This window comes from Myxocyprinus asiaticus, chromosome 40 (assembly GCF_019703515.2).
Source record: "Myxocyprinus asiaticus isolate MX2 ecotype Aquarium Trade chromosome 40, UBuf_Myxa_2, whole genome shotgun sequence".
In the NCBI taxonomy this organism is placed as follows: Eukaryota; Metazoa; Chordata; class Actinopteri; order Cypriniformes; family Catostomidae; genus Myxocyprinus; species Myxocyprinus asiaticus.
The window spans coordinates 10,986,543-11,013,765 of record NC_059383.1 but is presented as its reverse complement, the minus strand read 5'-3'; the positions used below and the strand labels follow the sequence as shown (position 1 = coordinate 11,013,765).

Here is a 27,223-nt window from a genome sequence, read left to right as displayed (position 1 = left end):
GCACTAAGCACAAAGGATTAAACAATTTTCTCTTTTTCTTTCCTCACCCATCCTGCAAATTGGTTCTGTGGCATCTCTGAAAGCAGCCGCTCCCTGTATCAAAGCCATTAGCCCCAGTGAAGGCTGGACAACAGGGGGCGCTACTGTCATCATCATTGGAGACAACTTCTTTGACGGACTGCAGGTCATCTTCGGCACCATGTTGGTCTGGAGTGAGGTGAGTTTACAAGCGTTTCCTACCATACATTCCCATCAGTCCTGCAGATCTTTGGATTTCGTTGCTGCCTGTTGCCAAGCTGAATTTTAGAATGAAAGTCACTAAATTAAAAGCATTTTGCTTGTTAGTTTAAAGTTTGGGAACAGAAAGAGTTGTGCTAGCTAACCTGGGTAATTGATTATTAACATTAACTTATAAACCTTTAAAGACAGACCTACTGTGAGCTCAGACGTTGTAAATTGATGGCACTGAAGCACCGATTAGTTCAACTAAGAATTTGTGATAACTACATTACCCATGATCCTGTGGGGGAAAGTCCACCAATCAGAGAATTGCAGAAGCGTGCCAAACAAGCTCTGCAGTGACCGCCCTCTTCCATGATGCACTCTGAATGATGCAACCGATTTGTTCTCCACACTATCAAACTACTTATATATTTGTATATGTCTGAATATTTTGCAATAAACCTAAAATATATTATTTGTATACTTATATTTAAAACCAATAGTCATATATTTTTCTGTTGTTTTAATTAAAATACTTTCAAATACCTTTTTTTGTGCAAAGTTTGTACTGTAGCGAATTAGCTCGGAGCTGGTTGTTTTGGTTTATGGCTTACAACGCTGTTATGAAGAATTTTCCGAAATCACAATGGGCAAAATGAATGAGAAAAATACTTCTATTGTTCAATTCTTACTTGTGATTGGTTGATGGCCATTCCAAGGTGTTCATTTTCTATAACTACACAACTATGAAAAAATTCCAGGTTTGTTGAAGGCATTACAGTTCCATATCACTTCAACATATTCTTCTGTCCTGGATAGATAATTTATACTTACTGGGTGAACAGGCTTTACTTAGTTCGCCTACAAATGATGATGAAATGCAGTGACGTTTTTGTTCTGCCAATGTGTTCGTTTGGTGATATTTCTCCTGTTCACGCACATCTCTGAGGAATTGTTACCTTAGTTACTGTTGTTAAAATGGATTACTTTGAAACCCGTCTCTCAGAGATTGTGGAGAAGCACAAACTCCACAAAGACAAATTTGCCATGACAAATGTGCGGAGAAAGATTGCAGTTTTTATGAAGTCAGATCAGATAACTTGTCTCCAAAAGTGGAAGGGGCTCCGTGACGTGTTCCGTGGTCTACCAGTTGTGCTTTGTATCATGGCCGCATTGTCAGTTTCAATAAATCAACAGCCCGTCTTCAATTATTCCAATTATAATATAATAAGTTCAAAATCTTAAAATGATGACATAATCAATGGAGAGTTAACTATTAGTCAAACATAAAATAATATATAAAGTTGTGTGAATTGCATACAGTACATCTAAACTTTATTCAGCATTTTAAGGAAAGCACTCCCATTACAAAAAAAAGTCCTTTGTTGTTATTTAAATTGATTATTTAAAACGGTTATATTCCTCACCTTTCACAGAGCTGCCCATTCTCCTTTCACAATACATTACTGACACATTAAGAAGGTGATTAAATTACTGTGCTTAAGCGACAAAGATATGTAATGCTTTCAAAAGCCGCTCAATTCTGTTGACATGTCTTTGTACAAGTAAACAGGTAGCTAATGTAAAGCTGGCTGATCAATAGTAGCCTGTTTAAGAAACACAAACAAATACATTGATCTAGAACTTTGTAGTACAACTGCTCATATGAAGACTGACACTTGTCATGAGCACTTCTGAGTGTTCATCAGCCATCGACTCTCATAAAAATGTCCCACTACATACTTAACAAGCCCCCTTGATCTGCTTATACTAAGTGCTATTGGCTAGCAGAGAAATGAGTTAATGGTGCATATGTGTGTGTGTGTGTGTGTGTGTGTGTGTGTGTGTTATGATGAACTACATCTGGTACCGATTAAATTAACTGTGCCAAAATCTCCCTATAGCTGTTCCTGTGGACCTCGTAACCTTTTGACCTTTACCTCCTGACCCTGTGACCCCCATACACAGGGGCCAATCATGACCCACACAGTTCCCCTCAGCTGCAGTGCCAGCAGGGATCTGATTACCACAGATAGCATCTAATGAGGGAGGAAGAGAACTAGAGAAGGGGAAGGTCCTAATCTTCTGTTCTCCTCCCACTCCATTCACCGTTCTCCGAACACAGTCATATTTGTCCGTCGTTCTTAAATAGCAGTATGCATTAACATAACGTTTAGAAGAATCATGGGCTTTTTGTGGACTTATGATGCCCTGATGTCCTTAAAGCATGTGTAAATGAAGTGTACAAATGGGCAGTTAGGGACAAATAGCCACTTAAGGGGGTCAGAAATAACCTTGATTGTCTCAGAGAGAGTACATTTGAACTCACCAGACTCAGTTTATACTCTCTTTGCCCTCCTTTAATTCTGACAACATGACTACAGTGGATGCGAGTAGCCTGACTGATCTCACAGTGAAATCGGAAACAGTAGGTTGACTTTTCTTTAGGTAAAATCGGTCTGTGCTTACCAAAATGCGGAACACGGCCCCCAGTGATCAAAGCAGTAAGTGTTGTTGGGCGTAATGTCACATGCAAGCTCCATTTTTCGGGTATAATGTCCACAGAGGGGTGCCAAAAGCTAGTTGTTTTCAGCTGTACAGGATGTAATACAGTGAAGAGGAATGCTCGTTTTATAAACTGAACCCCCAAACCCCAAATCTGAACATAACCATCAGTGGAGTAAAAATGTAATGTTAGAGGGAAAAATGCAATCTCCCAGTCACGCTCATCACTGATTCTGCAAATGCGATTACTTCCTGGTTTTAAAGCAAGATCCAAACCTGGGTCTCCCACGCTGCCGATGCAATGCATTTGTGGTCTCACCACAGGGTAAACATGCTGGAGCTGATGCAAAAATGTCTGATAAGAGATGCCACTTCTCAGTTAATTGGCCTAATGTGGCTTATCCTAGAGCACTGGACCTCTCGGAAACAACATGCTGACTTCCTGTGTGTAGCAAGTATAGATGCGGCAAAACTAGATCACTCCCATTATAATTTGCTCTGATGATTCAGTTGCAGTGCTACAGTGCTGCTGAATTGTAGCGCTGGAAACACTGTCACAGTATTTTACCATGATGTTGTATCCGCATCGGTGGAAAAATGTATGTTCAAGAACCATTAATGGAGCTAAAAAAGAAAATTATTTGGTTCTGATGTTTTTTTATTTTTTTTTATGGAACTGGTTTTTAACATGATGCAGTGATGATGTGATACTAATCAGCTGACTGTGCATTATCCCTTACATTTTTATTTGGAAAATAAACTAACTAGGGAGTTTATTTGTATTTGTATTTGTATTTTTTATTTTTTTTTTAACTGTTGCTGCAATGCTACTTTTGTCACTTCCAGTGTAGACATGTTTGAACAGACGTCCCAGACTTCTTTTTTCAGTATAGGGGGGCGTTCAGAGGCAGCACAATGAATTGAACAGAATGCAAGTGTCTCGAGACGAGTTTTTAAAATTTGAAATTCTTTTTAACCTGACATTTCATCTTAAGAAGGTATGTTTACAACAACTAAAAAACAGTGCAGATTGACACACACACATACACAAAAAAACCTGTTCAGTGTGAACGGCCCCTTACTCATGTATGTTTACGGACTGCAAGGCTGAACATTGTGAGTTTGTGTGTATGTGTGTGTGTGAGGTGGGGCAAGGGTAACAAGTACATCAACACTGAAACTATAAGAGACAAATGTTCAAATATGTATGTGAGCTTATATGAGCCACATGCATATAGACCGCGTAAACGAGCTGTTAATTGCGTCTCTGAGGAACAAATCCTCCTGTCCACCAGTCTTCATCTGCACTATCTCCGCACCACCCACTATGAACAACCTGACGCTGATGAGGCTGGATTCATAAGTACATATACAAGCACACATGGTACACACACAGTGTTTGATACTGAACAGAACTCAATGAAGGAATATAATCAACCTCAAAAATGAAATTATATGGTGACTATTCACAACTTTTAAAAACATACACATTCCCTTATACATAACCTAAAATCTTGATGGTGAAAGTTCATGTCCATTTAATTTGTCAACTACCCAAAAATAGGACTCGGGTACCCTTACTCTCTTGCAGTGACTGGGTAAAAGCACAAAGGCAGGTCACTTATATTCATTTGCCCTTCAGTTGTGCTGGTAGTCTTGGGTTTTGGACAACAAAAGCTGAGTGTTTATTGTAGGCGGAGTATGTGTAAGGCCTGGGAGGGCTTAGCCTCCCTCTGGCCAAGGGTCATGGGTATGTGTATATTAATACAATAATACATTTCTGATTGTGAAATCTTTTGCATTCAACCTGCAGTTCGCTTACATAATGACCAAATTTTTCTATTTTGGTGAACTTTCCCTTTAAATTGTCTTCTTGTTTTATTGCTATAAATAAGAATATTATTATACAACACACATCTCAAAAAGATTCTTTATAACACAAAAATCTCTCTCTTTCACAGCTCATCACACCTCATGCCATCAGAGTGCAGACCCCTCCACGTCACATCCCCGGAGTGGTAGAGGTCATGCTCTCCTATAAGTCCAAACAGTTTTGCAAAGGCACACCTGGCAGATTCATCTACACAGGTAAGCCTTGCCATTTAAACTCAAACAGAAAGAAGACTATACTTTTGACATGTTTCGCCACTCTCAGGACATAGAGAACAGCTCATCTGCTCCGAGTTGAGCATCCCAGGGGAAAGAGTTTTGTGTTGTTAACAAAAAGACCCTGGTTAATGCAACGTTGTCTACCTCCTCTATCCTTTGCCATTTGGTTGTATTTTCTGTCACAGTACCCTGATTGTCACTGTGAGCTAGAATGTGCAAAGAGAAAGTATTGGTCTCCGTGCAAACTAGATACATTTGACATAAATAGATCTGATAGGGTTTTAGTAACCTTAAAACAGAACAACATCTGTAGTACACTGTAAAAAAAAAATGTGCTTCATGTGGTATCATCTAAATGAACTGGCTTTATTTAAGTCAAAAATGTTATTTCATCTGACTAAGACCCTGTTTACACTTGGCATTAAGGTGCATCTCGGGTGACCCGATCACATGTGGCCAGGCAAGACACATTTCTGTTTACACCTGGTCACTTTATTGCGTATCCTGTGACCACTTGTGTTTGGATTTCGAGGGGAGGGTCTCTGATTTCATGACAACATACATCAATCACTATGTCACTGTGTTACTGCCAGGGGCGCATTAATGCACAGGCTTATACGGGCTGAAGCCCAGGGGCCTACAACTCCCATGGGGCCCAGCGGGAGGAGCGCGTTTAAACGCTTTCAGTGGGAGATGTGGTTGTTGACATAGTAACAGTGCGCAACCGTTAAAGGCGTCCGTGTAGTGCTTGTTCAACGCACAGCAGTTCCACAGCCCCACAACATACTTGAAGGGGGCCTCAGCGTACCAGCTAGCCCCTGGGCCCAGAGGTACCTTAAATCGCCCCTGGTTACTGCATGATATTAAAGCGCAACAAAGTCAGAAAAGACAAATAAAGCACAAGCGTTTCTCTCAGATGCAGCTGAAATTTAATCTAAACACAAATGCAACACACGAGCACAATTATCCATTATTATAGTGGATTACCTGCATTTAAGAAGCTGCAGATTTGTGTGCTTCTCATTCGTGTCTCTGCATGTTGATATCAGACACACTGAAGAAGATCTATGAAGTTCTTGTGCTTGTGTATTTATTTGCTTTTTCAAATTTTCTGATCGAACAGTTATTTCTTTTAGCAAAGCGGTTGATTGACAGGTGAGGGTTGGTGCTTCACGACTGTCCGGGACGCATTCAGGACAGATTAGCGTTTACACCTCAGGTACGATATGGTCACATGCGTTTTTTACCACCTTCGTATGTGTTTTTTGTGATCCGATAAGAAAACATTTTAGACCCCATTTAGACTGTATTTAGTGGTGACTACTTATTAACATATTAATTTAGGGTGTAAATGGGGTCTAATTCTACCTGACAAATCAGTTTACATAAACAAAAGTCATTTTTATAGTTTAGATAAAGAAGAAATAGATGCTTTGTGTAACAATTGCAGGTTACCACCTTTTTCAGTGTAAATATACTTAATGTAATTCTACTAACACATCTGCAAACGATCATTTCTAGTCTATCAAAACATTTGCAAGGCAAACTGTACTTCTTTTTCATTCTTCCTTTCACTGCTTAATGTGCTGACCTCATTACAACTTTGTTTTATAGATAATTTTAGTCTTACTTTAGATGTGCTGTCATTGTATTTTTTATAAACCTTATATTTTTAAGAAACTTAAGATTAGTTTGGAAAGTTTGGAAATCTCCCATTTATTTACATTGTTAGAATGTTCGCCATTCAAAATCCAACGATCAGCAGTGATGTCATTGTAATATTTTTCATATTAAACTAAACTTACCTAAAACTTGAACACTAACCTTTTTTTTTTTTTTTTTTGCATTACAAGAGCTGTTATTTCCTTCTGGAAATGCAAATCTAGTGTTCTTAAACAAGTCCTCTTCCTCTTTAAAAAGAGCACAGAAATTCTTCAGCTTCTTTTGCAAAATGTTACTGTGCACCGCATAAAGCAGTTATACATCTGTGTGTTTACTGAGAGTTTGAGGGTTCTTTTAATGGAGAATAAAAAAATAAAAATAAAAAATACAGTGTTCTATTTATAGGATTGCTCTTGATTTTCTAACTAACACATATTCAGAACACACACACATAAAACCACACTCCATTTAAAAGTACAGCTTTGTTAGCTTAATTACTGTTGATGGAGAGAATATAACAACTAATGCTCATAAAACCAGTTACAATTAAGAAAACAAGCTGCATTTTATAGACCTCAATATTGAAGCCATTTACTGTAAATAGCGAAACAAACTGTGTAACTGTGTACCACACAAGGAACCGTTAATGCATAAATACACAAACACATAAATATATAGCTATTTTTTTACATGGTTGAATACATACAAACACATACATGCACCATTTGTAGTTTGTTGCTTTGCTGATTGATACATATCTACAGCCTTTCTGTCCTTTTCTTTATCTCTTACTGATTCCAATTTTGCCAGTGTCTATTTAGCAACAAACTGCAAAAAAAAAAAAAAAAAAAGATTTTTTGTTTTTTTTGTTTTAATCAGTATTTTTGCCTTGTTTTACTGTAAAAATATCCTTAAAACAACCTAAACAGTGCAATTAAATAAGAATTGTTTTAAAGAATAATTCTTGAATTGTTTATTTTTCTTACCCCATTGCCATTTATGTATTGTAAAACGAGAAAAATATAACTCAAGATACAGTATACTCTCTGAAAACAAGTCTTAATACATCATGCAATTTATTTTCTATTTCTTTTACCTCATACCTCAAACCCCACTAATCAATGCTCACTTCATCTGTGAGGTCAAAGTCAGCTCCTTGAATGCTTATTGGCTAATTACATGGTTTTATTTTTGTTTTTTGTGCTTGCTTGTGGGTGTTAAATCATCACACACCCACGCAAACAAAAAGACGCACTTGAAAGTGATTTGAAATCAAAGGCGAATTAAAAGAGAAGCATAGCTGTGATCTGGTGCACAGATGGGTCCTTATGAAAGAGTAACTGACTTGTTTCCCTTAAACACAGAGAAAGAGCAGATAACTGTATGTGTGTCCACAGAACTTAAATGCCATAGATGTTGTATCAGAGCTGTAGGTGGCAAACAGTGACACTCAAAGGAAGGCACAGATGGCAAATTTCTTTTATTTATTTCACCCACTGCTGTAAATACAGCAGCCATTTCTAGCAAGCACTGTAAGTATTTAAGTATTGTTAAATTAATCCCTTTTACAGTAGATGCATGTAGATATTCTTTCATGACACAAAAATGGGTTGCACATCTGTTCCGATAGGGTCGCAAAAAAAAAAAAAAAAAAAAGAAAAAATGCTAAATGCAAATAATAAAATGCAACTAAGCATATTGGGCCCTATTTTAAGAGCGCTAGAATTAAGCGCAGCGCTATGCCATAAGTCATAAGTGCAAAGTCAATGGGCATGGCCATGAAGTTTTCCGTGCAAGCATGCGCTAAGTCTAGGCACAAGTGGGTTTGGCAAAATCGTGTGCGCAACGCGCTAATGGGCTGGGTCAAGTGCAATTTAATTCTGAGATTCTTCTCCGGTCTTATCCGGTGTCCATTCCCTGTCAAGCACCAGCAATATAAACAAAGACAGCACATTCATGAAGTTGGTAGTGTAAACTGACTGTATGCAATGAATTAGAAGAATAGAAATTTGGACATGCTCCTTTTTATATGCTTAGAAAATGTTATTCTCGGCAGGATTTGGATGTACGTTCCGTTAAATTACAGAGAAAATAAGTATTATTAATAATTTGCATCTACTGACATTCAAATCATATCTAGTATTAATAGTGATTGTATCGGCACTCACTTCATTTCTACCAGTCGATTTTGATTCTGAACTGTTAAATTAATTTATTGAAACATGAAAAAATGTAACCAAAATATTTCTAAATTCAAACTACACTTTATATGAAATGAAAATATAATCAAAATAACAAAGTGTTCAAAAAAATCATACCAAGTCCAAACATTTCACCCTCTCCAACTTCTTTCACCAGCCCCTTTTGCAGTGACTTAAAAATCACTCTATCAACAGGTGGTAAAATACTAATCCAAATGATATCATAAATACAATTGTCAATATAAACATAATAATCATCATCATCATCATCATCATCATCATTATTATTATTATTATTATTATTAAAAAATAAATCACGACCTATAGACAAATCTTGTTTCATAAAATGGTGATCGTCAGGGACATAATTTGATGTTCCACTGCATTTTCAGAGTTCGTACATTAACTTTATTTTCACCTGCTGGTGAAATCAGCAAACTGAAAATGCATGCAGGAAATGAATTTAGACTTTGCGCTGAAAACAGACCTGCTCATGAAACATCTTAGAGCAAGGGCCTATTTCTCTGTAAAATAGCAAATTGCGCTTTGCGTCACTTCATAAACATACAATACACACACAGTTTGCACACATACACCACAGATAGTTTAAACACTCCCACCCACATCCACTTGCGATTTGCACTGGCACGAAAATAGCACTTAGAATTAGCGCTCTCATGAAAATTGGATAAGATGCAGCGCACGGTCATTGCGTAGCACTGCGCTTTGCTCACTCACGAAAATCGAGCCCATCATTATGCAAGTTGGGATACCAACATTAATAGGCCTTTGAACTATTAAAATCGAAGAGAAAACGCTTCCCATTTGTCCAATCAAACTCAGTACTTCAGTATCTTGGTAAAAGCTAGTCAAATTAACCAGATACCAACATGAAGAGGTTGCCCTCATTATGCCCTCATCCTCAAAAACCATAATATCAATAAATGTGAAAGACTGACCAAGTATATTTCTGTTTACTGTTGTATGATAAACAATTTTGATAGTGTCGGGTCACCACTTGATCTCCAATGCAAAAAAAAAAAAGAAGTGCAAACCTCAGATTATTATTCTTTATTCTTGAAAATTATCCACAGTTGGCACCTTTCTGGGTATTACCATCGTTAAACTAATGGCACATGAAGATGGCAGCTGGCAGGGATAATAGAAGTACCAAGTAGACAGCTGGTGATGCTAATCAGCCTCTGTTAGCTGAGGCCGCTAGCAAAGGCTATTTGCATAGAACACTAGCAAACCCTCTGAACAAACTCAATCAATACAGGCAAAACCACGGACCCTCCCTGCCAAGCCACGGCCGGGCATTAATCAATGTCTACCAGGAAACTACAATAGCAACATCAGAATCTATAAATGGCTAAATCAATCAACCACACCAAGAATGTTAGTTGAGTCAGAGGTCTTGCGGATGATTACACGTGAAATTCTGTGCTTTAAAGTTTAAACAGAATGCACGTTATAGGTGATGCATGTAATTTTTTCTATATCATAATGCTTTCTCCTATCCCAGTTTAATATGCAGTGTCCACTATAAGTAATCCATGCTTAAACAAGCCTTAGGTGGTTTGCTGTTAATAGCTGGTTTAAACTGGTCTCCCATCCTTTTCAAGCTGGCATTCAGCTGGTTAAGAGCTGCCCAAACCCTTCTAAAACCATGAAACCAGACCAGCAAACCACCTTACACTGATTTAAGCTAGGTGTTTCAGCAGGGTTCGTTTGTATTTCTCCCGTCTCTCTCATCTAAGTGTTTCAGTTATACTAGGCCCCATGTACAGATCCCTGGGGACTAAAACATCTCATATAATTGACAGTGTAGGTTCTATGTCACTTCTAAAGCTGAATCTCAGTGCTGTGTGTTTGTTAGGAAGAAGTGCAAAGTGCCAATCGATAAACCGTTGGAGCAACAGCGACAAATCTTGCCTATGGAACTGCCATGACATCTGCATGTATTGTAGGGAACCAAATCTGGCAAAGCAACGCAACATTATTGTTTTTTAAACAGAAAGCACACCATTCACCACTCCAAGCACCCAAGAGGAGATATTTCCTATACAGGCAACATCTGTTTTATTGCTTATAAAAGAACAATGATGCCAAATCACTACTTTCCTTTAAAGTCAACTTGAAAAAGCCAGCCTGGTCTCCTAGAATCACATTACTATACCTTTACTATACCGTAAATCATGGTGAAATGAACATTAAAGGCACTATTAAAAACAATGACTTTTATTCACTTTCACTCAGAAAATGGCAATAAATCAGTTCATAAACACATATTTTTTGCACTGATACTGTTACCCAATCAAAACACGTTATCTATTGTGCATGACTTGTAAGGTGATACATTATAATGTTTGCATTACATAACTAACTATATTTACAAGCTTGTACACACAACCAAATTGAACAGTAGCTTAACTGTTGGCAAATATTGGCAAAACACGTAAAAATCAGAACTATTTGCCCGATCTGGCCAGCAGAACATACCTTATTGTTGAGCCCTGCACACATTTTTTTCATTAGATTAAAGTGTCAAGATGAGTCGATTACAGTAAGATCAGAAACTCAAATTTTGGAAGTAAATAAGGTCAACTGTGATTTCATGTTGACTTCAAAAGGTCAGTAGAGCAGCAAAAACAACTAGTCTCCGATAAAAATGCATTATTGAAAGTAAAGCAGAAAAAGGAATGGAAATGTTTTTCATTGGGTGACTCAATACTGAGTTCATTTTCTACACCCAGTTTGACCAACTATCGCCTCTTGAGGGCAAAGGTTTTTGCTAACAGCTCTGCTGACTAGATGGCCAATAACTGGTGACGATAAACATTCTGTGGATCTCCTTCTGCCAACTAAATGTTTTATTGTCGGAAGGGACAAGCACCTCCAATTGGATTACAGGCAATTCCCGGCCACAGCAAGATTGGGCTGTTCCTCTAGCAGTCGCTATGGGTAGAATTGAGTTTTGTAATACTATAGATTTTGACTCATGTTAGCACACACAAAGTGCTAACAAGACCCCAGCAGACACATTTTGAGGCTTTATTACATAACACTGTCCTAGTGGAAAACAAGAAATTCATGAAAATACTGTATCTTATTAGTCAACACACCAAGCAGAAAAAACCCAAGAACAGTTTCATATTTCTCAAGTAATGAGAAAAAAGCCACTGTGGTCTAAAATGCTTCACATTACATGTTTTACATTTGTATTAAATGCATCTTCAATCCGTAAAGTACACCAACGCACTTCAGACCAAATTCAGCAGCGCCTTCTCTAAACACGACTCCTACATCTTTTTTAGTGTATCTGTTGTTTTGTATCATTAAAATGCAACACAAGAAAAAAGAGTTCTTGAGAAGAGAGGAAGAGAGAAAGAGAGGGGGTTTGAAAGACACAAGAATAAGATTATCCTGCATTGATCTTGAAGTGGTGTGGCTTGGAAAAAATAACTCATCTATAATAAGGGGGGAAGAATGAAGCAATAATTCAGAGGTATCGAACGCTGCACTGCTGTGGGTATTGATCCCAAGAGCTCTTGCCTTGAGCTAGTACCTGGAGGAGTAAAAAAACACATGTGCCCTTTGGGAAGAAGGAGGGAAGCAGATAAAATGGGGGAAGGAAATGGTGACATTCCCTTGGTCATTACTGCAGCACTGCAGCAGGATGAGGTTAGGAGGAAAAGGAACGTTTTAGTAAAAGACGACTATACGATCCATACAGTCATAGTGCTGTCACAACCTGGGTCTGATGGGTCTAGAAGAGAATCAATTCTATTATAGATTTGATTCATTAGATTTGATTCATAAACTTCATTCATTCAAGTTGATTAGATTTGATTTGTTCGCTTCCATTTGTTTGATTTGATCCAAATGTTCCAGAAAGAATGTTTTACTGAAGACGATTCATATCGTGCTGTCAGAACCCCAGACTTGCTGGTACTAGAATAGAATATGTATTACTATAGATTTTATTTGTTCAATTTGATTAGCTAGCTTTGATTCATTTGAATCTATTTGATTTGATTTGTTCGATTTCATTCTAACATTCTAAGAAGAGTGTATTAGAGAAAGACACGTCATACCATCATAGTGCTTCAAAGCCCCGGGTCTGCTAGTTCTAGAAAATAATCAATCCTGTTAAAGATTTAATTTGTTCAATTGAATTAGTGAACTTTGATTTGTTCAGCTTGATCAATTTTTATTTAGTTCGATTTGATTCAAACTCTAAGAAGATCATTTTAGTGGGACCTGCTATTTCTACAATAGAATTGATTCTATTTTAGATTTGATTCATTCAGTTCCATTCGTTCAGACCGGTATGATTCATCCAATTTGATCCAAACATTTTAGAATGTTTTAGTGAAAGAGGATCCATACTGTCATAATGCTGAAGAGCCCCTGGTTGGTTTTAGAATAGCATCAATTCTGTTATAGATTTTATTTGTTTGATTTGATTCAAACATTCTAAGAAGAATGTTTTAGTGAAAGATAAGTCATACCATCATAGTGCTTCCAGTGGCGCCTGCAGCTGTACGTCCGTATGCACTGTGCATACCATGAGCGCTCCGACTGACCTGAGAAATTATTTACTCTCAGAATATTTCACCAATCATGAAATGTGTCCCGTATTTCTGTTGGCTGTTTAAATGAACTAACAATGCCCAATTTGCAATGAATAATTCTTTTGAGTCCGTTCTTTTCAGTGAACTGGCCAAATGGGCTTGCAAAACGGACTGAATCAATTCGTGATTCAGTACAATTCGTTCAGAGCGCTCTTTCACTGAATCATTTTTAGCAGTTTCTCACACAGTAAAACAGTGTCGGTATATTTACGAATACAGCACTGGATACAGTGTAAATTTACCTACAGTCAACTGAAACAAAAGGCTGTCTTTTTTGAGAGGTAACTCTGAGAAACTTCAGCTAGTGCTGTCATGTGAACAAGGGGCTGTTCAAACTGAACATATTTTCAATCGTTTTCCATGTAAACATTCACTAGATTGATGTCTTTTGAAAACTGCGTCATGTTTCACTGTGTTTTTAGCATCTCTCATGGGAGCGCTGCATTTTTAGATGCTGTGTCAAGTTAAAAAAACTTCTTCAACTGATAAAAACACGTCTTGAGACACCTGCATTCTGCTCTGTTCGTTGTGGTGCGTTTGGCTTTTTTAGTGCGAAAACGCGTCTGTCTGAACGGTTACTGGAAGAAAAGCTTTAGCCAATAGTTACTTGAATGCTACTCATACTCGAGAAAATAAATAAATGCTTATCTCAGTCACCAGAATTGAAAAAAATTAAAAAAATTAAAAAAAATCTCCCAGGGGAGCATGCCGCTGGACCCTCCTAGATATAAGGTTTATTAGGCAGATTTCTGTGCGTACCATCAGATTAAATCCTGCAGGCGCCCCTGAGTGCAGAGCCGCAGGCCTGATAGTTCAAGAAAAGATTTATGTTTAAGATTTGATTTGTTAGATTTAATTAGTGAGCTTTTTTTTGTTAAAGTTGATTTGATTTGATTTGTTTGACTTAATTCGTTCTTTTTATTCAAACTCTAAGAAGAACATTTTAGAGAAAGACGTTTTTGGTTCAAGAACACAATTAATACTAATTTAGATTTAATTCATTTAATTCTATTTGTTCAGTCCAATACTATTCATTCAATTTGATTCTAATGTTTTAAAAAGAATGTTTTATTGAAAGATGATCCATACTGTCATAGTGCTGGAGATCCCCTGGCCTGCTTGTTCTAGATTAGCATCAGTTCTAATATAGATTTGATTTGTTCAATTTGATTTCACTTGATTTGTTAATTTAGACCACGATTTGATTGGAATGTTCAAAAATCTTTTAGTAAAAGACAATACATACTGTCATTGTGCTACAGACCCTTTGGCTGTCTGATTCTACAATAGAATCGATTATCTTATTGAGTTCGTTCACTTCATTTGATTCACTTAATTCGGTGTGTTCGCTTTAATTCGAACATTCTGTACTTAAGCACCGGGCCTGATAGTTCTACTGAACCAAACTGAACTAAGAATTAAGTGTGTGTGGCAACTGTCCAGTGAAGTGATGAAAACTTACATTCATAACACCAATAAGAGTTATCCAAAACTCACATTTAACAAAAAGGTTTACGGGGAGTTATACAGTGACTAAATCAGAAGAGTTATTTTTGTAGGTCGGCACCATTATAGAATGAGTGTACAGTATGTGCAAATAGTCAAGTATGTACCCAACAACTACCCACCATGCATGTTTTAAAGTGTGCAAATTAAATGAGGACTGACCTCATGCTCCCCTGGCCCATGCCCCCCTCCAGGTCGTTATTGTGAAATATGATGAGGCCTGGATCTAGCCTCATGAAATTTCAATAAGCATTGATCTGCGTGATTGCAAGAGATTCTTCTCAGTGAGTGATAGAAAGAGAGAAATACTGAGGGTGGGGGTGTAGTTGCTCATTTATTTATTACCAATGATGTTCAAGTCATATCAATATGACCGTGTCCAAGATATCAGCCAATATTTTTTTTGCGGCTTTGGCACTATTCATTGATTCTTGGTGCTAGTTGTGGACACTGTTAAAAGCTATTAGATACTAAAGAATTTTGCATGGACGGACGGACGGATGGATGGATGGATGGATCCTTTCTGAAGCATTTTGAGTTGCTAAATTAGCTCGTAGCACAGTTCGATTTGAAACTACTCTCACTTGGGCTATTTTTGGCGAATTAACCGGTAAAGCTACCAAGGGAGAACAATAAACTAACATCCCTGTGCAAATTGATGCCATGTGGTATTAATACGAGGAAAACAATAAAACAGTTTGAAGAAGTGGAGTTAGGCCAAGCTATAAATACTTACCGTGTGGTTAATGCTTGTTTCACATGTAGTGAATACTGCACTCGGCTACAGTGAAAAGTTAGGCCAACAACAATCCCACTTCCCCATTTTGAAAAGATGAGTTTTCATACAATTTAGATATTTAAAACATCGATGGGCTTCGTTCTCTTGAGCTGGTCCCCTTAAGCTAATTGAGGAGATCTCTTCGGTAACACCTTCTATGAAGCCCATACTTATAAATATGGGCATTGTAAATATGGGCTTCAGAGAAAGTGTTACTGTTCTCTGCCTGTTAAGTGAGGGTTTAGAGTATGTGCCGGCCAAATCCAAATTCAGTGAGCATATTGGAACCTCATATTCTCTTGAGGGACACACTGACTTATAACTTATATTGTGAAAGTGGAGTCAAGGTTAGTTCTTTCATAAGAAAGATCCTCTATGTTCTACAAACCACTGTTTGGTCTGGTAGGGTTCTTTTTCTACATGATCATGGACCATGACTGACCAAACAGTTTAACTGCACAAAAACATTGTGGTTTTAGAAGCCATGATTTTCATTGTACTTTCTTTTGTGAGCATATACTGTACTGGCCCTCAGAAGTATTTGGATGCTTAAACCACACTTAAACTTTTACTTAAATGTATAAAATTCATTAGAAAATATGAAACAAAATGGCTTCTGCCAAAAAAATAAAACTTAATTTATATTTAACCAATTGGTCTGATTTTTAGTTGGATGTATGAAGTCAGATATATCCACTAAATATAAAGTTAAAAGTTAAAGTTATTTTTGTGAATTGTTTTACTTGAAAAAGGTGCTTGTGTTGTCTGTATTTAAAATAAATGCCACTTGGTTTGATATTTTGTTACCTAATGCAACAGCTTCCGTGTCTATTGATTCCATGAGAAATTATGGTAAATTCTTTAAAGCATTTGCTGTTCAAAACACAAATCCCAATCTTTTATCTTTACCTCCACGTCTTGAGATCCTTTGTCCCCTGCACTCATCTGTTCTAGCCCTCTCTCTCTCTCTGTCTTCCTCTCCGTCGACCTCTGGATCTCTCGGTAAGTGAATGATTTCCCCAGGCTGAGTGAGAGGATTGGATACAATAAGTGTAGAGTGAACTACTCCTGACACCTACAAGCATGTGAATGTGTTTCCTAGTGCAATGCCTCATCCATCTCCATATTGTTAAATTAACAGATGCCACACACACACACACACACACACACACACACACAAACACATATCAATACTGACCACATTTCTTTCTGCATAATCTGAACAGGCATTTTAGGTGTGATTAGATATCGTCAACCAATGGATCTAAGGCAAATTACATTTAAAAAAATAACTAATTCTTTGGCAGAACTTCAATTCAATCGATTCAATCATGGAAAGTGATTCCACACATTTGAAATGAGTTCTCTTAAATTAAAATTACCATGTCATTTCAATTTAAATACTTCAAGTAGAGAGAACGGCTAGGGTTGTGCCTAAAGCTGAATACCTTATTTGGAAAGGCACAAATAATGATTTCAAAACGAATAACAATTTCATCCGAATAATGGAAAAAATATTCAGAAGACAGATCAACCATCTAGCACAGGTATAAGGCGATATTTAAAAAAAAAAAACATCCCCAAAATTACAAAACAATTATGAGTCTGTGTGAAGCCAATATTACTACAGTGTAAATCGAATGAAAATGCGCATGATGTGATTTCAAGTTCAGATCGGATGGCCATGATCTCAACTCCGTTTGTAGTCTTCTTTAGAATTGTGTGCATCTCAGAAATCTAAGCTTGTCAAGAGTAAAATTAACGAAGATACTATATAATACACATTTCCCACTTCTTAAAATGCCTGTTTGTTAACACATTAACACCAAATGTTTCACACAATTCACACGTAAGGATCCATAATCCATCCTGACCAGAGAAGTGATGATTTTATAGCGGAGCTCATCTGTCCGTCTCTTAAAGCTGACCACATTTATATCCATCACCAGTTAAGGTTATTACATGGTTAAGCCTTTACTCTCAAAAAAGTTTATATGCTCCATAGAGGTTTAAATACTTCATAGTGTAAATCTATTCAGAATATTCCTGCACATGGAGGATTGTGGAGAAAAAAAAATAATGCACTTCTTTTTTCTTTTATGGCACAGACATAAACGAAAATTCTGTTTCAGCAGATATTAATGTAATATTCATCTTCATCTGGTAAGAAAAATTAATGAATATATCAATAATAATAAAATAATAATAATAATTATTATTATTGTTATTATTATATTTTATTATTATTATTATTTATAATAATATTTAAATAGGTCTATACAGGGCATATTTTATATACAGAAACTATAAATGTACGAGAGTTACAGTTTAATATTAGTTTTGACGCACTTCCCACGGCCACATCCAGTTCTATTTGAATACAGTTATAGATACAGATAATTTTGTCATAGTAACAAATACAGATACAGATATAGATAATGGCTTTGCTGCACACCCCTACTTACTACACCAAGTAAACCCCAAAAAATTGTACATGTCAAAATAACTCGAAACGCTTTTAGTGAAATGCTGCTGGCTAGTGGCAAGAATTGTTAGCATGCTAAACACATGCTGGTGGGAAGCACTACTGAGTGCAACTTGGTCATTATGCTATGGTTAGCACAGCAATTGCTCAATGGATAAAACAATATCTAGAAAACTCCAAATATATTGGTCCTCAGCCTCAGAACTCCACTCTTCAACATGATGAACACCCCGAAAACTACAACACAACAGAAATTCTTCTAAATCTCACCAAAACAAAACATTAATCACTAACAAGTCTCCCCCTTTATATTAATGTTGCAAAAACACATAAAATAACTTTTAATTTTAACATTTCCTCTCCCTGTCGAGTCCCATGCAAAGCATGCTGGAAACTGCCAAATTTTTGTTAACGAAACCAAAAATATTTATGTTGAAAGTAAAGCTGACAAGCTAACTCAGTTAAGTTCCATTGGTTACATGATTTAAAAAAAAAATATGAACATGTGAGGACTGAGTAAAACTGACGATAGTGGAAGATTTTTATTTAATTTAATTATTAAATTATTAAATGAGTGTATTATAAAAAGTCTGGGGCAGGGTTATTATAGTTTTTAATACTGAATTTAGTTTTTATTTCCCTTATTTCTATATTTTTTATTGATCTTATTATTCAGTTTGTCCTCTTAGTTTTGGTAGTACTGTTAGTTTAATTTATTTTTCAGTATTTTCTAGTTTCTGTTTAGTTTTAGTTTTCTAATATATTTAGATTAGACAAATTGCGGTCATGCTTATGTTAATTAAATATGTTTAATGACTTTTAATTTCTTTTGGCCATCTATAGTCTTATCGTAATCTAGTGGAATTTTTATGTTTAATAAAGGCAAGTTGTGCATGTTTCAGATATATCAAAATCTAACATTAATATGTGGTCATTTTTTTCTTTTTCTTTTTTTTTTTTTTGGATTCATGAAAATGTATTTTGTGTAGTTTCAGTGAATTAATAATTTCTGCTACTGAGTTGTTGACAATTTTATATATATATATATATATATATATATATATATATATATATATATATATATATATATATATATATATATTTATTATTATTATTATTATTATTATTAATTTAAGTTGCATTCAATATCCACTTGACTTAAAATTCTGAGAAGACACATGCCCCCGCAGTTTGAATGTGCCTAACACTTCTAATTGCAACAACACTTAGTCGTTAACCTATGAGTTTTTAAACCGTTGTTAACCTGTATGTTCTTAATGGCCACATGACTTTAATATAACATCAACAGAAGTTACTGTATGTAAACCATCTGCTTCAACTGACAGGAAAGCACCTACGTTTCATGCCCCAGCCACCCACCCCTCCCTGACACTCAAACTGTACAAACCACTCTATCATTCTCTCTTCCTCTTTCTCTCACTCTCTTCACACCTCCATCATTCAACAGCTTTTGGACCAGGCACTCATTTGAGATGTTATTTATGAGCGTCTTGCCATATGGATTTGTATTTCAGACTAAATTGATGTTTTCAACCACATATTAACCAAAACATAGCGGACATCACACAACTTGGTATATTTCAGACGATTATGAATACATGATCAAGGCTACTAATCCAGAGTAATGTCTTTGCATACAGAAAAATTAAGTCATTTACTTGTTAAAACATTTATCTTTTTACTAATGGTACATTACTAATGACTTCATATATGGGACTAGTCAAACATTATAATTTATGTTTATGTATTATTATATTATATTATATTATATTATATTATAATTAGATTGCGTATTCTATTATAGAAATATAAGTCATAAAAAAATACATAAAAATTACAATATGCAGTATACGAATCAAAGTTTCATGGCATTTCTAACTATTTGAATGTACTGATAAATAAAACTTATTTTCTTAAATACTGCTACATTCAGACATCAGGAGTTTTTGTTTGATTGCCCACTTTTGGAGAAGCTCTCAAACTGTGGTGCTTTACAAACAAAGCACCATCATGAGTTAGATCTTCTTCAATTTTCTCTCCATTACAGGAGCAAATGGTGTCTGGTTATAAATATCTCTTCTGTCCTCCATCTCATCCCTCGCATAGATTGAATGACAGTCTTTCGAATTTTTGACAGCATAAAGACTTTATGCAAAGTAATTGCCACACTAAATGTAAAACATAAACGTCCTACAATTACATGCTCGAAGCATTTGCTGCACTTAACATGGGTGTAAGCATTCCTGAGAAGTCAAAATGACTTCCATTAGAACGGTTGTATATTTTAATCTTGCACTATTTTTGAGTTATTACTTGAAGTTGTTAAATGTTAAATGTGTTAAATTATATGTTAAATTACGCCATCTTCAACATCCTTCTCCGGGCTTTTAATTCCCAAAATTGTATTCTTGAAGATTTTACAACAATGTTCAAATTATGTCTGAGCTCTTGGAGTTTTTAGAATATTTTATGGTGCTTTATTTTTTTGTAAAACATTGACAGGGAAATCTTTGTAAAATTTCTTTATATTAATGCATTGTTTCTGCTTTTGTTTGTGTTCGCAGCCTTGAATGAGCCCACCATAGACTACGGTTTCCAGCGGTTACAGAAGGTGATACCTCGGCATCCTGGAGACCCTGAACGTTTGCCAAAGGTACGGCCTATTGTAGCATTTCCACTATTCCAACCAAGACAGAGGTAACAGGTTCAAAAATAGTTTGAGAAACCTCAAAGAAATTGGGACCCTGACATTGTCAAGATTCTACCATTTATTTTTTTAATGGTATCATTGCTTTGGATTAGGACAGCCTGATTTCATGAACATCAAGTGACTGTGGAAACATTTTTGCAAATCGAAATTATGTGCTTCATTACACGTTTAGCTGCAGTTTCCCAGTGAAATGTCCAACAAGGGGCGCCAAAAGTGAGTGAAATGGTGCCGTAATCAGACAACGTTTTTAAGGTGACTATTAGATGGAGGTTTTAATGAGTAAAGTGTACCTCCCTAACCTAAAACTTTAACCTAAACCTAACCAATAGTGTTTTAAAAGCAAATGAGAGGTGAACAAAACCCTTAACCAACACATAAACGTAACCGATGGTGTCCAAAAACAAAAAGCTAAATGAAAAGCACATTTTCTAAAGCAACCACGTCATCTCGTGTCGCTTCTATAACACTTTCATCTCACGTGTCAGCTTGCGTGTTTGGCTTGGCTCAAATCACGGTTTTACGAGTCCAAAGTTCAACAGTCTGTGAGGTGTTAATTACATTGGAATAAGTGTGTAAATGTAGGTGAGTCTGTAATACAAGTGTTAACATGGAAAAATGTTAAATGATGTGATAAAATAAGTGTTTCGATATCATAACATAACAGTGAAAAATAAGTATTAAGACAAAATCAGCCATTACAGTCATGATTTGTTTAAAAGTGAATAAAACGCACACTTGATTTAGCGCCTCTAGTGTTAATTTCACCAGGAAACTGTAACTGAACGTAGAATGCGGTATGCAAAAGTCAGTTTGCAAAAATTTCGTTATAGTAACATTTAGGTTGACTAGGTTGGATTAGGAACACATGCTTTGGCTAAAAATGCATTTTTTTTCTCCTTAAAAGTTCCTTAAAAAGCTGATAAATTTTAGAGGCCTCATTGCGCAATAAGAAAAATTGGTTTTCGGCTGGTTCTGCTTCAGAACCCAGATTTCACATTGGACAATAAGTGGCGCAATACCAAACCTGTAACCTGTATTTAATGTAATATGGGATTTTATTTTATTTTATCTTGCATATCATGCAATCTCTCCATGTTGTCATCTACTTAATTTGGCTAGCTTCTGGGAAGGGATTGATACATTTGAAATAAAATGCTGTGGAGTTTTATTGGACTCACAGCCTTTGACATCAACAACAAAAAGATATGGAAAGCATTTATAAAGCGTTATCCTAAATGCACAATTATATGGTTAGTTGCAGTTTATTATTTGCATTGTTTTGCCCATTTTTTTGGTTGGGACCCTTCAGTTGAGAACCACTGCTCTAGTGAACTAACAGGTTTATCGAGAAGCCACGTAGGGAGGGCTGAGTCATGAATTATTATCCAGCTGTATGCATTTCATTTCATGTTCCCCTATTAAGTATTTCCAGATCCCCATTCCTTGATTTAAATTGAGCACTACAGCATTTGTTGTTACATCAAAGTAATGATTCTCACTTATGAAGGACTGAGATGGCGGGTTGGCCATTGTTGTATGTCATCATTGTCATGATGATGAAACTCATATGGTAATAATTCTGCTTAGATGAACATTAGAGTCTGTTGCAAAAGGACAAGGAGTTGCATCATGAAAAAAAAAAAAAAGCCTTCTGTCTACTGCTGTTGTTGTATAGACAGAGGATTTACATGTGTTGTGTTGCTTATAATCGGGTCCTCTAGGTGTAACATGTTTACAGTTCTTTAGATCTGTTTTTCAGGTTGGTCCCTTTGGTCTCGAACAACAGCAATTGTTTGATTAAAGAGTTTAAGATAACTATTGCAAAGGCAATCACCTTTAAACCCTCACCTTCTAGAGTGAATTCTGTGAGTTGGTTGTTTTCATGAGAGGGCGAGAGAGGCCAGGTGTTTTTTTGTATACAAGTTTGGACATGTGCTGTGTACTGATTGTATATGCATGTGGTGTATGTTTAAGAGGTGTGTGGGTGAGTTTAAGAGTGCGGGCACCCAGAGGTGATCCATCATAGTGAAGTCAGCTGTCCAGCGTTGCCTCCTGGCAGATCAGCAATCGAAGTCTCCACTGGCCGGACTTTATTATTGCTCCACCACCAGTAATTGAGTCACAGAAGTGTGTGTGTGTGGGGGGGGGGGGGAGGAAGAGAAATGATTTCAGCACACTGGCACCTCTGACATTCAGAATAGTGTTGAGCTCGATGAAGAGGATGGACATATGGAGGAACAGAGAATCATACATAATCTCTCTCACTTTCTCTCTTTCATCTTGGCTGGTGTCCCATTGGCATTGGCTGTGTTACACACATAAACAAATGCATTGTTCCTCTCCGCCCCATTGATTTTCTCGTCCTTATTGAGGTAATAACAGTTTGTTGATGGGGCTTTCTTTTCAACTGCTCGTCTCAATCGTACAAGCCAAACGCAGGGATCATTGGGAGAGAGAGAAAGAGAGAAAGAGAGAGGCTGACACACACATATACTTACCTACTGTATCTAAATAAGGATGAACTGTTGATTTCTATTGCTTTATATTCTATTCATTTATATAAAGTTCGGTTTTAGATTAATCTATTTATTTCTATTGATTAATGTATAAGGCTATTTTTAATATTTCTTAATATAATATTAGAATGATTAATAATTATACTACACTCTAACCCCAACCCAAATCCTATCCACAAAAAAAAAAAAAAAGTGTTTCAAAACAAGGGCGTAGCCAGGAAATTACTTTTAGGTGGGCCTCAATAAAAATAGATGGGCCAAGTTTTCGTCACAATTTTTTTAAACTAAATTTTACTTAACAACAGAAAAGCGGCGCATTCAAATAGTTCTTTCACACTTTCAGAAATCAGAATTATGCATTTTACACTATTTTATTAATATATATTTGAAGTAATAGAAAAACCTCTAATGTTCTGGGTTGGCCAGGGTCTAACCAGCCCACCCTTGGCTACGCCACTGTTTTAAAATGCTAATAATGTTTAAATATTTATTATTTAATATATATTTATTTAATTTAAATATTATGTATGTAGAAGTTGTCACAATAGAAGTCTATATTTTACTGTATACAGTACATATATACAGTATTTATATTTATACAGTATATATATACACCGATCAGCCACAACATTAAAACCACCTGCCTAATATTGTGTAGGTCCCCCTTGTGCCACCAAAATAGCACCAACCCGGATCTCAGAATGATATTCTTCTCATCACAATTTTACAGAGCAGTTATCTGAGTTACTGTAGACTTATCAGTTCGAACCAGTTTGGCCATTCTCTGTTGATCGCTCTCATCAACAAGGCATTTCCGTCCACAGAACTGCCGCTCACTGGATGTTTTTTGTTTTTGGCACCATTCTCTATACACTCTAGAGACTGTTGTGCATGAAAATCCCAGGAGATCAGCAGTTACAGAAATACTCAAACCAACCCATCTGGCACCAACAATCATGCCACAGTCTTAATCATTGAGATCACATTTTTTCCCCATTCTGATGGTTGATGTGAACATTAACTGAAGCTCCTGACCCATATTTGCATGATTTTATGCACTGCACTGCTGCCACATGATTGGCAGATTAGATAATTGCATGGATGATTGTTGGTGCCAGATGGGTTGGTTTGAGTATTTCTGTAATTGCTGATCTCCTGGGATTTTCACACACAATATTCTCTAGAATTTACTCCAAATGGTGCCAAAAACAAAAAACATCCAGTGAGCGGCAGTTCTGTGGACGGAAATGCCTTGTTGATGAGAGAGGTCAACAGAGAATGGCCAGACTGGTTACAACTGACAAAGTCTACGGTAACTCAGATAACTGCTCTGTATAATTGTGGTGAGAAGAATATCACGTCAGAATGCTATTCTGAGATGCGGCTTGGCGCTGTATTGGCGGTACGAGGAGGAGCTACAATATTAGGCAGATGGTTTTAATGTTGTGGCTGATCGGTGTGTATATGTATGTACAGTATATATATATAGTATATTTTCATTGTTAGTTGATATTGCATTAACTAATGTTAACACAACTTTTCATTTTAAAAAATGTGTTAGTATATGTTGAAACTAACATTAATGAAGATTTATAAATGCTGTAAAATTGTTACGTGTTAAATAATTTAGCTAACCTATGTTAACAAATGTAATCTTACTTTAGAGTTAAAATTATACTACACTCTAACCCCAACCCAAAATATACATATAAAACAAGAAAACATGTCTTTATATATATATATATATATATACCTACATATCAAAATAAAGACATACTATAAAATACTATTGTTTATATATAATTACTACAGACTAAACCTAACACCAATATTATTTTATTTTCTTTTTTATTTTTTTTATTTTTTTTTTTATTTTATTTTTTTTTATTATTTTTTTTGGCATTTTTGAAAAACACAAAGAAACAACAAGATATATCACTGAATACTTTTTACCCTTGAGGATGTCCCTGGACACACACAATAACTTAGACTTAATAAGCATAACTAAAGACATTTTTGCTTATTATGAAGTTATGGTTTCACAAAACAATGAAGCCACTGTAAGCAGTTTTAAGAAATAATATTAACATAGGATTTTTCTATTTACGTTTTATTTATTTATTTATTTGGATTTATGAATTTACTTGCTCTTTGCACTTTTTGGAATGGATCTTTTACAAAAATAAATAACTAAATATATGCAGAACAATACATGAAATACATTTATTTCCCCACTTCTTGACACTTCCATCAATCGGATTTCATTAGCAAAGCAATTATGAGGCAGTCTCCATATTGTCCATAAACCTGTGAAAAGCCTTTGAAAATATTAGATTAAAGGGATGTTTGACAGTGTTGTTCAATAAACACTCGGTTAGGATTCACAGAGGCTTTTTTGTTCCAGTTTAAACCCAGACGCATGGACACACATGAGACAGAGAGGACAGATGGTGTAGTAGCCCATGTGAAAGGATTAGAGAGGACGACAGAAGTGTGAATGCTCATTGCCAACAAGATCTGCCACAGTTTTAGTGACATACCAGTAACGAAATGCCCATTTTGGAGCATTTTACCGGCAAGTTGTTGATCTGTGAAGTTTTGGGAGAGGAACAGGGCAAAATTTAAACCGGTATTCACTGATAATCTTCCCCTCCACCATAGCTCTCAAATCTTATTCACGATTATGCACATTTAAACATGGCAAATGGTCCTGAGGTGTAAAGGTTTTATTATTTATTATAAGGTGTCAAACATACATTTAGATTATAGTATTAAATATTTTGATGTCTTTTACCAAACAATCAAATGCCGTTTTCGGGATTAGTGACAGAAATACTCCCTGTGAAACCTCATATGCTGATATCATCGCATATAAATGTGGTCACCACTTTATGATGTCACTGTTAACGGAAAGTATGGGATGGCATCAGAGCTGATCTAATAAACACTATGAACAAATCCATACAGCTTAGATCACTAAAGAGCTTATATCAGTTTCAACATGACTATCCATTGTGTGCCACTTCATGTGATGTGTTTAGAGCACAGCCACACAACATCGGGAGAAAGATGACATCATGCACAAATAGGCACATACACACATTCCCAAATACATTTTAAGGAGTTTTTCTTTTAAAGTTCAATATCTGACCTCATTTCTGTTTTGGTTAGTGATTTTATTATGTTGCATAAATTCTTTTTTAAAAATCATAATTTTTTTTAATGATTTTAAGACTCAAATTAATGTATTTTGTGGCACATATAGTGACCCTAAAAGTATTTGGACACTTCAGCAACCTTAACAATGTATAAATATCTTTGCATTACATGTAAAGACGGCATAAGCACTTTTCAAGCATTTCACAGAAAGAATATAATTGTGTATTTAGAAGAACCTTTATTGTGTGAAACTTATCAGTTATGGTGTATGATGATGATGGTATCTCTTTTGTAAAGGTAAACAAATTAAAGGAATATTCCAGGTTCAATACAAGTCAAGCACAATCAATAAAACATTTTTTTTTTTTTTTTTAAAGAAACAAAAATTGAGGTTACAGTGAGGCACTTACAATGGAAGTGAATGGGGCCAATTTTTTTAAATGTGAAGCTTATAATTTTATAAAAGCATTGCATGAATTCATCTGTTAAAACTAATGAATTGTTTGAGCTGTAAAGTTGTTGTCATATTTTTTACGGCCGTTTAGGGCTTTAGGATTTACAGAGCTATTGTCATGGCAACAAAGTTGTAAATTTAGATATAACTTTACACAGAAAAGGTTAGTGTTTTTATCACACTAAAATCATTTTAACACATATATTGTTTACGTCTTGTGTGTATTTTAAGGTTTATTGATTGGCCGCATTCACTTCT

General features: G+C 35.9%; 1 protein-coding gene across 3 annotated transcripts in view; it reads left to right on the top strand.

Annotated features, from left to right (window-relative positions):
- LOC127431287 (transcription factor COE1-A-like) overlaps nucleotides 1-27,223 on the top strand; it is a 175,263-nt gene that overhangs the window by 131,028 nt on the left and 17,012 nt on the right. For 2 of the 3 annotated variants that reach the window (XM_051681667.1, XM_051681665.1), the window contains exons 9-11: nucleotides 84-217; nucleotides 4,689-4,815; nucleotides 20,691-20,779. In XM_051681667.1, the coding sequence (XP_051537627.1) occupies nucleotides 84-217; nucleotides 4,689-4,815; nucleotides 20,691-20,779 (350 nt within the window). The remainder of the gene's footprint in view (nucleotides 1-83; nucleotides 218-4,688; nucleotides 4,816-20,690; nucleotides 20,780-27,223) is intronic. The other variant, XM_051681666.1, reaches the window with a different exon arrangement.